Source organism: Solanum pennellii, chromosome 10, assembly GCF_001406875.1.
Source record: "Solanum pennellii chromosome 10, SPENNV200".
Lineage (NCBI taxonomy): Eukaryota > Viridiplantae > Streptophyta > Magnoliopsida > Solanales > Solanaceae > Solanum > Solanum pennellii.
The window spans coordinates 75,634,223-75,648,328 of NC_028646.1; the positions used below are offsets into that span (position 1 = coordinate 75,634,223).

General features: G+C 32.8%; 1 protein-coding gene across 2 annotated transcripts in view; it reads right to left on the bottom strand.

The window, feature by feature from the left end:
* Positions 1-12,705: 12,705 nt before the first annotated feature.
* Positions 12,706-14,106, bottom strand: part of LOC107032554 (cationic peroxidase 1-like) — a 22,424-nt gene continuing 21,023 nt past the window's right edge. Inside the window, exons 2-4 of one of the 2 annotated variants that reach the window (XM_027912199.1) lie at positions 13,890-14,099; positions 13,719-13,811; positions 12,706-13,518 (exon numbers count right to left, since the gene is read on the bottom strand). In XM_027912199.1, the coding sequence (XP_027768000.1) occupies positions 12,970-13,518; positions 13,719-13,811; positions 13,890-14,099 (852 nt within the window). In that variant the 3' untranslated portion in view covers positions 12,706-12,969. Of the gene's footprint in view, positions 13,519-13,616; positions 13,812-13,889; positions 14,100-14,106 lie in introns of both variants that reach the window. The other variant, XM_015234161.2, reaches the window with a different exon arrangement.

The window sequence follows — 14,106 nt, forward strand, 5'->3', positions numbered from 1 at the left end:
AAATTAAATGTAAAAAAAAGTTTTATATTTTTTTATAGATTTTTTTATCATTCAACCCTTTATTATTTTTTTTATTTGCTTTTATCCATTTTATCCATTTAACTATTCATTTTTAAATCAGTAATATGAGTATTACTCATTTTTTTAATCATTTTCAAATGAGTTAGATATCTCATTCATTTAATATGAATAATATGAACGAATACTCATATTATTTATCTATTTTACCACCCCTACAGTTGACTACAGTAACACGACAATAGTTGTAGGTTTAGCAACTCTCACAAGATTGAGCAACACTTTTGACAATTTCTAATTAAGAAAACGATTTTTAATTTTGTAGTACGTTGAATCAATACATGCACGAAATATTTAAAAGACTATCAGTTTTGACTTGGCAAATAAACTCTCCGCAACCACCACTTGAGGTGAAAGCCTGACCGGATGAATTCAATCAAATAAATAATTACAATCATCAACTATAATATTTATTTTATATTAAATCTATCGCCTTAAAAAAATAAAAAAAATTCTTATTCAAAAGTATGCAGTTATAATTTTATAAATTGATTAATCAATTAATTGTGAAAATATTATAACTTTTTAGATTTCTAAATTACCCTTTAATTTCGAGTAAATATGAACTTAATATAATTTCAAATACTATTTCTGATGGAGCGATAAAATGTATAATGAATTTAATTAATTAGTACCAAAAACCTCCTCTTAGTGAAACTCAAGAGATTAACAAAAAATAATTAAAAATTGATTCATTATGAGCAACTACCAACTACAAATTTCGAGAAAAAGTCAAAATATAAAAAAGTAAATAACAATCCTAGAAAAAATTTCATCACCGTTAACAACATGCAATTTAGTATTAAGTTATATATAATGATGCAAGTTACTCTTTCCGTCCAGAATTATTTGTCATGTTGTGTTTATCGAAAGTTAATTTAACTATTTTTCAAAGGTAAATTAGATTACATTAATTCGATATTTTATACAAAAAAATTAGATATTCTAAAAATATATGAAAAGTACTATAAATTACAATCTTTTGCATATTAATATGATGAAAAAACATCTTAAAATGTTAGTCAAAGTTTTTATAGTTTGACTCTAAAAATAGAAACCATGACAAAAAATTCCGGACGGAGGGAGTAATATTAAGGTCTTTATTAGTTCATTAAAAAAAAGAGTGGAAACTTTCCTTTGGTTTAGTTTATTATTGGCTCATTCATTAATTATTATTTATATATATATATATGGTACGTTAATTCAATATTAATCAATTAATGGCCCATGGCCATAACGTGTCTCACCAAAAAATCTTTTAAACAAAATATTGATGGAGAAGATACGTGACACAGTACATCAACAACTATGTTTGAATAATACGTTTTATGTCTCTTTTAATTTGTTTATATTGATTCTGTAGGATGAAATTTGTATTAATGAACTTGGTTAGAATGTAGCAAATATCTCCTTTTGTCAAAATTATAGTATATAGTACTCCACTTTCATTAGCACTTCTTTCATCCACTATATATATCAAAAATGAATATTTATTTTTACTTGTTTAATTTTTAAAAATAATTTATCACTTAATTTATTCCACTTATTAAGTATAATTTTTTTTCTAAAATATTTCGCAATGCATGTAATCTATTATACTAAGAGAATAATATAATAAAATTATTATTCTATTTAATTATTTGATTTGCTTCTTAAAGGATATATCAAGTTATTACGGATAAATAAAATAATGGAGGGAGGGAGTAGTTATCTGAATATTCAGGTGCTACTTCTATGATATTGAAGGTCAAATTAGTCCACCAGGCCTATAATATTATCAATTTGCTTATTGCTCATTTTATTGAAGACAATACAATAAATATAATGAAAAAGAAGAAAATTTTACGGTAGAATTGCTAGCAATTAATTAATTAAAGTGTCGATTCTCTGAATTGTCAAAGTTGAGATTCCAAATAAATATATTAACCTAATTATTATTTCGTGATTAGAGTAACAAAAGGAACACATTGTTATAAAAAAACTAATGCATGTATAAATTACACAGTAAGAGACTAATATTTTTCACTTGTTTTTGCTATTTAAGTTACTACAAGAAGAGGGATATATATATACTTGAGCAACAAGTGTAATATATGGACTCTATTTGCCATGCGTATACTTAATTCAGGGGACGGCTCAAATCCGTTGGTTAAGGCCAAAATTAAACTAGAGACCTTAAAAAAAATAAAAAATTATAAATGTTTTTTTAAAATATATTTTTTCTAGATTTTTGAGATGAAAAGTTGTTAATAATTTTTTTGTAGTCAATCTCTTCTAATAATTCTTTTTCAATCGATAATAAAGCCAAATCACTTAATCTTCTTTTTGTTGAGGCGATTATTACAGGAATTGTTAACATTATTCTATAAGCACCGTAAGCATTTAGAAAAGGGTCAAGTCTTTTTATTTGATTAAGTATCTCAAATAGACTATTGTCTTCTACTTGTATGATTTTATCAAGTTATCGACTTTTTTTTCTTTTAAGTTTTGAATGACCGAATTCATATTTTTTAGTTGACATATTAAAATCTAACAAATATTTTAAACACTATTTACTATATCAAATAAAATATATAATAAACATAAGATATAAAATAAAGGTAATATTAGAAATTAGAATGATATATCAAATTTGAAATTATGAACACTTGATTTTCGGAATTGAATTGGATTGTTGTGATATATTTATTCTTCAAATTTAAAACATAAATTATATTTTTTTAAAATTGAAATTATCAATAAAACAAGTAAATTAGTAAGTTTTGAATAAGATAGATATAAGATTAGAAAAATGATAGAGAGAAGAAATAGAAGAGATAATGATAAAATACATAAAAATAAAATTAGAAAAAAGTATAAGGTAAAAAAAATAAAACTTGTACAAATAAAAAAGAAATACACATTGAAAAGGTAAAAAAGTAAGTCAGTTGTCTCATTAATGCCTAATGGTCATTTTGAGTCTTTGTTCTATTTTTTTAAAAAAATTTAATCCTATCTGTTTTATGAAAAATATATATAAATGAAAAAATGACTAAGTTTTAAAAAATTAATTAATCTTATGATTTAAGAAAAATCGACTTTTCAACTTAACAAAGTCGCCACTTGATTTTTTTTAGTAAAAATCAAGAAAACTTACAATTATTTTTCAAAGATTTCAAAACAGATAAAAAATCAGTTGAAAAGGGTTCGAAGTTTAAATATACATTTTGGGAAGATATTAGGCCCTCGGAATGCCCGCTAACTCGCGGTTAACCGGCGATTTGACTAAAAATTACTTTGACTTGAATTTACAACTTTTCCAACTAAAGTTTATTTTTTATCATTTTGTTTACTTAAAATTATTATTATTTGCTAATTAATTAATTTAGTGCAAAGAAAGGAATTATTTTAAAAGGAGTGACTAAAGGTGGTTGATTAGAATAACAAAATAAAGGTCAAGTGACTTGTATAAAAATAACACACACATATATGTATATATATAAATTCTTTTTTACTTATTTATCATTAAAAATTAATTATCTCTTTTTACGGAAAAATAGCTAAGGGGATGACCTAAAGGGATGAACTTAAGGGTTGACAAAGACCAAGAAGTAGAATAAAAAACTAAGTAACATTATATGTATATAAATAAATTCAGAGTATATGTATATAAAGATAAGAAAGAGGTGATTATCATTTGGAATTAATTAAATCATAATCAAAGGCGTTAGTTAACATAAGAACAAATTAATACAGAGATAGAGAAAGGAAACATTTGAACTTGGGCCAATTTTGTCCAAATTCTACTAAGTTGGGCTTTGGCCCACCTGTCCTATTTCTAAGATAATGACCCAAAATAGGTCTTGCCCACTTAGGAACCAATTGAGCTTGCTGAATTATTCCTTGGACTTTCGGCCCCTTTCCATTTTCATCCTCCATGACATACATTGAGTGTATATCCTATGTATACGTCATGTATGTCAATAATTCCCAAGCTCCCAAACCTGTAATTTAATCTATATCTTCGTATTTCTACGTTTTCCCTGTATTGGCACGTTTTTGACACTGTATACCATATATTCCAACTGTATACCAATGTATACAGCCGGTATATCAGTCTACTTTTCGACTTTTAGGGGATGGGAAATTGAATTTCCAGCAACATGCTTATGCTCTCAATTAGGAGGCTGGAAGACTCGATAAGCAAGAGTACTGGGCCTTTATTGCCCAATAGGCAAACGCGAGGAGAAGGGATATAACCCGTGAGGATTCGGAGGAGATTTCACATGAAAAAAGAACAGATGAACAAGAATTAGCAGCTACTCGAAATGTCAAAATAAAGGAAATAACCAACAAAGTTTCTTAATCCAATCTCGACTTAAAACGGGGTTCCATTGACATTAATCGATAAGAATTTGTAATATAACACTAAAAGGGGTGATGGAAATCATATAAACTTGGGTTTAACCATGTCAAACTTCAAAGCAAAAAAAAAAAAAAATCAAAAACAACAAAGCAATAGGTGAACAGTAGCCATTAAACTATTGAATATTAGTGATAAAGTGATAAAAAATTGAAAAAAAAAAGGGAGCATGTCGCTTGTTGCTGGGAGAAAACTATAGCCAAATGTTGCTGCCAAGAAAAGGCATTTACTGCCCATTATTAATATACACAACATATAAACAATAAAGAGAGGAAAGTAAGCTTATTTTCCCATTAGAGAGTATCACTTATGCCGACTCCAACTTAACAGATTGCCATACAAAAGCATACAACTAGAGAAAACTAAATCTTGTAAAGGCGAAAACTCGAGACGGCTTAAGAACTACAGATTCTATCTCGGAAAGGAAACCTTCATACCAAAAAGTGTTTGGAAGAACTAAATTCCATCAACGTGGACAAGAAAAAGAAAAAATTTAAACTAAACCATAGAATATGCACAACACAGTAGAGCAAATCTTTAGCGCCTAAGGATCATAACAAGACTATGGAAATGATATTATCTACTAAGAACTAATAAGCTTAGATTTTAGGTAGACGTAATTGCTATAATCGAAGAAACTGAGAAATACACTTTTTGGACACGAGCAGCCAAAATAATCCCAGCATAAACCTCATATTATAATGAAACGAATACTCCGTTACCAACTAAAATAAGGGATCACTTAACAAATGACACAGCCAACTACACAAGCACAAAACCAACCACATGTAACATCTGAAGTATTCACATGATGCTTGATCCAAACGAGATACAAAAAACAGAAATACATCACGTTTAAACTACCAAACTCGACGACATCGACCAACACAATAACAGTATCACATTAAAGCAACAAAGACGAGAAATATATCCAAAGGGAAGATGTTATCTTTTTCGGACAGCGAACTAGGGATAAGGCGAGCAAAGGGGGGCTTATCTCCACTTCACGACTTGAATTCGAACAATGATCGAGGATACTAAGCATTATCTTTGACCTGAATAGAGCTAATATGTGTTTTTCGTGTATATTCTTGCCTATTTTCTTCAACTGATATGAGTGTTCTCTGCTTAAGAATAATCTTCTGGAAAAAATTTTTCTCCCCCCTTCTCAAAGGAACAGTAAAGAATATATATATAGAGGAATTAAGGTTTTGTTAAATTGGGGGGGGGGGGGGAGGATGAAAAATTGGATTCAAGGCCCATGAATTCAAAATTTGAAACCAAAATCTTCACCAATTTAGGACAGACCACCTTTTCTAAAAATTCAACTCATTCCTAGAGAAAGAAAGGTGCGATTGTTACATAAAAAAGAGATTACATTTATTAGTTAATGATACAAGTAGTTAAAGCTAGTTAGTTGGGCACATGAAATCAAAATAACTGAATTAGTTAGAATGAATTGAATCCATTTCAGTTGTAATTTCAATTCTATATAAAGTGTAATACAATTCTATACATGATATGAAAATACACAAAATATTCTTTCTCTTTCTAATCTCTCTTCCTATTCTTCTTCTTCTTTCACTATTAACTGTTTTCTTGAGATATCCTGAAACAGTTTTTCGATTCTCAAATTCATTGCGAATTCTTGCAATCGAGTAACATTGGTATCAGAGCCTTCTATCCTTGGATTTTTAATGGCGAAAGGAACAATATCTTCTGATAATTCTCCAACAGAAATGGGGGAATTGAAGGAAATGATGCAGAATTTGGCAGAAAAAATGGGAACGTTGGCAGGGGAAGTTACAAACCTGAAGAGGTTGGATCAAGTGGTCATGGAATTGAAGGAACAATTTACCACTAATCGAGAATCTGGGAGGGAGAGAACTCCTGTAGAAGGTTGTCCTTCAACTACAAGACATCTTGATGAAAGAATTCACCATTCTGAGGAGAGAAGTCACAGGCCCAAGAGTCCTACCAGTTACAACACCCATCATTCAAACTTCTCAAGATGGCCCCGAATGGAATTCCTTAGGTTTACAAGGGAAGATCTGAGATCGTGGCTGTTCAAGATTGAGCAATTTTTTTCCATGGAAAATGTAGCTGCAGAGGAAAAGGTAACAGTGGCTGCAATGCAACTGGAAGGAGAAGCCATCCAATGACATCTTTCTTTCATGAGATACAGACAGTACTTACAACCTGCTACTTGGAATGAATATGTGATGGCTATGGTTGAAAGGTTTAGGACTGATTTTGATGATCCCATGGAGGAGATAAAGAAGGTTAAACAAATAGGTTGTGTGAAGGAATACCAAGCTGTATTTGAAAGGAATTTGACAAGGGTGAATTTATCACAGGAAAATGCTATTAGTTGTTTCATTGGAGGACTGAAGCATGAACTAAATCTTGCTGTGAAAGTGACTAACCCCACTACATTGGCTCAAGTTTACAGAAGTGCAAGGCTACAAGAGGCTTATATAGCAGCAGTTAGACAACCTGCACAAATAAATTCTCAAGTAAATTCAAGAAGATTCACAGAACAAAGAAATTACAACAGCAAACCTATTCTTCCTACACCTGGATTTGGGGGGTTCTAATGGGCCTAGAGGAATGAACAGGAGAACACTAAGCGAATAGGAGATGAATGAGAAACGATCAAAAGGATTATGTTATTTTTGCAATGAGAAGTACATTCCTGGACACAAGTGTAAGACTTCCAAACAGTTGTATCTGTTAGAAATAGATGAAACAGAGGAATTCCAAGAAAGTGAATGTCTGATGGGGGAAAAGGAAAGGCAAATACATGAGGAGGGATTAAATACAAGGGAAATGGTCCAACCTGCAGAACATATGGAGATATCTATGCATGCGCTAAATGGATCATTAGGATATAGAACTTTTAAAGTGTCTGGTTATCATTCAAAGAAGAGCTTAAACATTTTGATAGATACTGGCAGTTCTCACAATTTTATTGAACCTGAGTTGGTTGGTCAACTAGGTTGTGAGATCAGGTCTACTTCACCTCAGTTGGATGCTGCAGCAAATGGCAACATGAGGGTGGACAAGATGACCACTATTACTTTGTTACTCCAAGGAGCTGAATTTACAGCTGATTTCTTACTGTTGCCACTTGGATGCTGTGGAGTAGTTTTGGGGGTCCAGTGGTTGCTCACTTTAGGAGATATAAAGATGAACTTCAGGAATCTGACCATGGAAATTTGGTACAAAGGAAGGAAGCATTTACTCAGGGGAGCTGGCAACCAGATGTTAACTGTTGGTGCTGGGAAGTTAGCAAAACAGTCACGTAATCAATCTCAACTTTGTATGATTCAAGTAATGCCAATGGGAAGTGAAAAAGTGAAAGCTCATGAGACAGACAATGTGCAGGACATGAAAGGTGATCCTAGTCTTCTAGCCTTATTATCTGAATTTAAAAAATTGTTTGAAGAACCTGCTTGTTTACCACCTTCAAGAGGTGTTTTTGATCATAGAATTGTGTTGAAAGGTGGGACAGAACCTATGAACAAGAGGCCTTATAGATATCCTTCAGTTAAAAAGGATGTTATTGAGGGGTTAGTTCAACAGATGTTAGATTAGGGGATTATTCAGCCTAGTTGTAGTCCATTTGCATCTCCTGTTGTATTGGTTGGAAAAAAAGATGGGTCACGGAGACTGTGTGTTGACTACAGGGATTTGAATAAATTCACTGTAAAAAACAAGTTTCTCATACCTATTGTTGAGGATCTCTTAGATGAGTTGGGAGGATCCAAGATATTTTCGAAAATAGACCTGAGGTCTGGATATCACCAATTGAGAATGGCATCAAACGATGTACCTAAGACTGCTTTCAGAACTCATTCAGGACACTATGAATACTTAGTGATGCCTTTTAGCCTCTCAAATGCACCAACTACTTTTCAAGGTCTAATGAATGTTGTGTTTCAGAAATATCTCAGGAAACATGTGCTTGTTTTCTTTGATGATATCCTGATTTACAGTAGAACTATGGAAGATCATGTTAGACACTTGAGATCTGTTTTGGTAGAGATGGTGAAGCATCAACTTATAGCTAAGGAAAGCAAGTGTTTCTTTGGGGTGCAACGAATTGAATACCTTGGACATTTTATTACATCTGAGGGAGTGTCTACAGATCCACAAAAAGTTGAAGCCATAAGGAATTGGCCTATACCAAACACTCTTAAAAAACTAAGGGGTTTCTTAGGGTTGGCTGGGTATTACCGAAGATTTATCCAGGGTTTTGGCATGATAAGCAAACCATTGACTGACTTAACTAAGAAGAATAATTTTAGATGGTCAAATACAGCGCAGACAACATTTAACATACTTAAGACTGCATTAACACAGGCCCCTGTATTAGCATTACCTGATGTCACTAAGACTTCTGTGGTGGAGACAGATGCTAGTGGATATGGCATAGGAGCTGTTCTTATGCAGGAAGGACATCCTATAGCTTTCATCAGTAAAGCTTTATCTCCCCGACATGCTGCCCTATCTGTGTATGATAGAGAACTATTAGCCATAGTCCAGGCTGTAACTAAGTGGTCTCAGTACCTGTTAGGACAAAAATTCATCATAAGGACTGATCAAAAGGCCCTGAAGTTCCTTATGGAGCAGAAACTACACACAAATTCTCAATTGTTATGGTTAACCAAGTTGATGCCATTTGACTATGCGATTGAATAAAAAAAAGGAGTTGATAATAAGGTCGTTGATGCCCTTTCTAGAGATTTTGGTGCAGAATTATTAGCTTTAGTGGTGTCTCCTACTGGTACTGATTTATTCCAAGCTATAATAGATAGTTGTTCTTCAGATGCTGAACTTCAACAACTCATTACAGACTTACAGACAGATCCCACTACTCATAAGCAGTTTACTTGGTCCCAAGGTCGCCTAAGAAGAAAAGGGAAGTTTGTAGTTGGCAAGGATCAAAGTCTTAGGAAAGAGATTATGACATTATGGCATGCAGGTTCTCAAGGAGGTCATTCAGGTGTGGAGGCTACACTAAAAAGGCTTCTCACTTTGTTCTATTGGAAGCATATGAGGACTGACGTAAAACAGTTTATTCAAAAGTGTGATGTATGTCAAAAAGTTAAGTCTGATCTTGCTGCATATCCTGGCTTACTACAACCTCTTCCTATTCCTGATGTGGTTTGGTCACAAATTAACATGGATTTTATTGATGGATTACCTAAATCCAATGGCTATGAAGTAATATTGGTAGTGGTGGACATGCTTAGTAAGTATGGACATTTCATTCCTCTTAAACATCCTTATGCTGCTCAGTCGGTTGCTCAGGTGTTCTTTGATAATGTTGTTCAACTACATGGCTTACCTGAGACCATTACTAGTGATAGAGATGTTGTTTTCTTGAGTTCATTCTGGCAAGGATTATTCACCATCCAAGGAGTACAACTTAATACTTCTACTTCCTATCATCCTCAATCTGATGCACAAACTGAGGTGTTAAATAGGTGTTTGGAGACATATTTGCGATGCTACTGTCATGAGGATGCCTCGAATTGTGTTAATTGTTTGTCAATGGCTGAGTATTGGTACAATACTTCATACCACTCAGCCATTCAGACCACTCCTTATGAGGCCTTGTATGGTCGACCACCACCTCTCCATTTACCGTATCTGCCAGGGGAATCATCTTCAACAGAGATTGATAGTACATTAGTTAGTAGAGAACTAAAGTTACAACTTCTTAAACATCATCTTAGTAGAGCTCAACTGAGGATGAAACAACAAGCTGATTCTCATAGGAGTGACAGAAATTTTAATGTAGGGGATTGGGTTTACTTCAAAATCCAACCTTACAAACAGGCCACTATTTCCAACCATACTTCTCATAAGTTGGCTGCAAAGTTCTATGGTCCATTTCAGATTTTACGGAGAGTTGGTCCAGTTGCTTACACTCTCTTATTACCCAGTTCTGTCAAAATACACCCTACTGTGGATGTTTCTCTCTTAAAGAAGTGTTATGAAGTGCCTACACATATTTCTTATCCTCCTACTATTGATTTGTCTAGTCCCCATTGTCCTGAACCTGAGTTAGTGTTGCAGCGAAGGATGGTCAAGCGGGGTAACAAGGTTGTTGCTCAACTGCTTGTCAAGTGGTGTGGTTTTCCTGCTGATAATGCCACTTGAGAATTTGCTACTGTTTTGAAGACCAGGTTTCCGTTGTTTGATCCTTGAGGACAAGGATCTTCTATTGGGGAAAAGTACTGTTACATAGAAAAAAGATTTCATTTATTAGTTAGTGATAAAAGTAGTTAAAGTTAGTTAGTTGGGCACATGAAATCAAAATAATTGAATTAGTTAGAATGAATTGAATCCATTTCAGTTGTAATTTTAATTCTATATAAAGTGTAATACAATTCTATACATGATATGAAAATACACAAAATATTCTTTCTCTTTCTAATCTCTCTTCCTATTCTTCTTCTTCTTTCACTATTAACTGTTTTCTCGAGATATCCTGAAATAGTTTTTCGATCCTCGAATTCATTGCAAATTCCTGCAATCGAGTAACAGCGATCAATGGTTGAGAACGACTCACCCGTCCTTGGGAGGGCGACGTGGAGCAATCTTGTCATCTCAAGGACGATTCTCGTGTGTCTCTAGTGCAGCTGTGACCGTACGAATGAAGGGGACGTTAAGGAAGTCGACGAAAAAGCCGTACCTCTCTTTTGCTGCTTCTTTCGCGTGAAGGAGAGAGAGCACGATTGGGTCGGGTTGAAAATTGTTGGGTTGCTGCTGAAAGTGCTTTTTGATGGGCTGGGATTATGCTGGGAATTACATTGGGTCACGCTTTTTCCCTGATTTTGAGTTAAAAGTGATGGGCTGGGGCAGCTGTTGATAAGTGGGCTGAGGTTTGGAATGGGAGGGAATAGGCTGAACGATTGGAAATTGGCTAATAAATGACCCAAAAATTGGTCTTTTAGAATATAACCAATTTAGCCAAATTGTAATTGGCCAACTAGATTACAATTTTAAAAAGAGACGAATTAATATAATTAATTAATAAGCTTCTTAAGGTTAATAAAATAATTAATTCGAATATAAACTAATGATTCAAAATATAATCTTAAAATAATTAACCAAATATTTATATAAAACAAAGTATTACTATCATTATTATTTTTTCGATTTTGAATACTTATAAAATTATAATAATTATGCGAGACATATACATTAGCTAAAACAATATAAATAAGTGTCAAAACCTTACTTAAAATAACTTGCAAGCTAAAATTTTAATTATTATTTATTTTCATTTTTTTTAAAAATAAAATTAATTATTTTAAACCGTTTAAACTCGAGAAAGTCGTTAGTTAATTACTATCTAGGAGGATCAAAATTGAGTGCCAACACTATCTAAGCTAAAAAAATAAATGGGGCCCCTAAAATTGAGGGCCAAAGGCCAAAGTTGTTTTTTTTTTAAAGCTTCTCAGCCGCCCCTAACTTAATTGGACATCAAGTTTATTATACAATTAGCTAATATACAATCACATAAAATATTTATTACAACAAAAATGACTATTAGCGGTATTTAATTTTTAATTATTGTTAAATATGTATTTTTAGCGGCAACATCACTCTTTGTATATGTCTCTAAAGCCTTTAGCGAAATTGGTTTTAATGACACTTAACTAATGCCGGTAAAGATTTTAGCACTCTTTATTAGTGTCAATATTTAATACCGCTAAAAGTTGTTATTATTATAGTGATTGTTTGTATTTTATCTTATACATAAAATATATTTATGTGGAATTCTATTTTACAAACAATTCATCTCACAAATCAAATATTTTGTACAACACAAAGATACATAATCAACACCCCCTCTTCTATTTGTTCTCATGAAGACATATAAAACTTCGATAAATTGGAGATATTTATTTTAATTTAAAAATAAATAAATATATTTCTACAAAGAAAACTGCAGCAAGTTACTTCTCCCTTGATGAACAACAGTACATTTAAATGGATTTAACTCGTATATAATGTATATTGATTGTAATAGGACTCTGAGAGTAGTTAAGGATAGCTATTCCTTTTCTTTTCTTTTTTTCTTTTAAGATTAAATTTGCCTTAGGTAGCTCGTAAATTAAAAGGCAAGGTATAAATCAAAGAGAAAGGGCACGTAACCTATTTTTTTTAATAACTTATGTAAATAATTAATTTGTTTTATAATATAATTGTCAAACAATTTAAAGATAGTGAACCCCAAATGAAAAAACAAGATACAAAACTGACTCGTTTTAAGACATTACAAAAGAATCCAAACTAGCAAACATCACAATTACAATTATTTTGGAGGTATGGTTCGGTCCCTCTTGTGTTTCCACCTTTTTGATGAAATACAACACATGTAGGCGATAGCCTATTAATTTTTTTAAAAAAAATCACACTTACAATTGAAAATAAACAAATTTTTGAAGCAATTATTTCATCACCACTTCTTAGTTGACCTTCCTGCAGTTGACACGAATCTGGCCTCGCTTTCCGGTCAATGGCTTGATATTACCCATCTTAATCATAGACTTAGCAAAATCTTTCGAGAACATCCCTAAGTTTTTACTATATTTCTCAACAAGATCATCGGTCTTTCCTCCACTAAATAGTGCTTGATCAGTATGTAAAAGCCCTTTCTTGGACCTTAAGTCACTAAAATATTTTGAATCGAAAAGAGCTGGTGTTGGATCAAGAGGAGCAAGATTGGAATCACCTCCACTACGTGGACAATTGGCTTGGCGTTGTCTTCTAAAGGTGGGATCAATGTTAGTCTCATTGTAGATGCGATTCCTGAAGGTGAAACATTGAGCAAACCCTAGTGTATGGCCACCGGAGAGAGCAACGAGGTCTTTCTCATCCAAACCTTGCTTCTTGAAGTTTTTGATAAGTGCAGGTAAGTCCATAAATGGAGTTGGAATATTGTTATTGGCCGCGGTTCTACTTGCAGTAGTTGAGTCTCTTCTTCCGAGTTTCACTTTCCAACTTGGTCCATGTAGCTGTTCATGCAAAAATTATGTTAAGAAATAAATTGACAAGAGATAAGTATAGTTTTAGCTTATGTTAAGCAATAAGGGAGTTATAATATAATATGTACAGCAACTACGGAGTCACGAGCTGCAACAGCTAAGATGTCAGCACAAGATACAACTGGACGTCCACAAACTTTATCAACCTCTGATTTAATTTTATCAATCACCTCAAATCCTCTAGCAGAGTTGTTATTAGCACGAGAAGTCTTTTCACTATTAATAGTAGAAGTTTGGTCAAGGAGAATTGAAGCATCACAACCCTACATTTAGAAAGAAATACAATAATTAGTAACGACGTATATATCAACCAAAGTACCAAACATTTAAAAGAAACTTACGTTAACGAAACAATCATGAAAATGTAAACGTAGCAAAGAAGCACCCGTTCGTCTCTCTTTTCTGACTGCATCCACAACAACCCGTTTAATGGTTGGTAAAGCTTTGGGACAAATATGGTGGTAGAAATCATCGGACAACTCCGAAAACGCCATGCCTGCTAGACAAAACATGACTAACACATAAATAAATAGAAAGCTACGAGAAGCCATTTTTTTT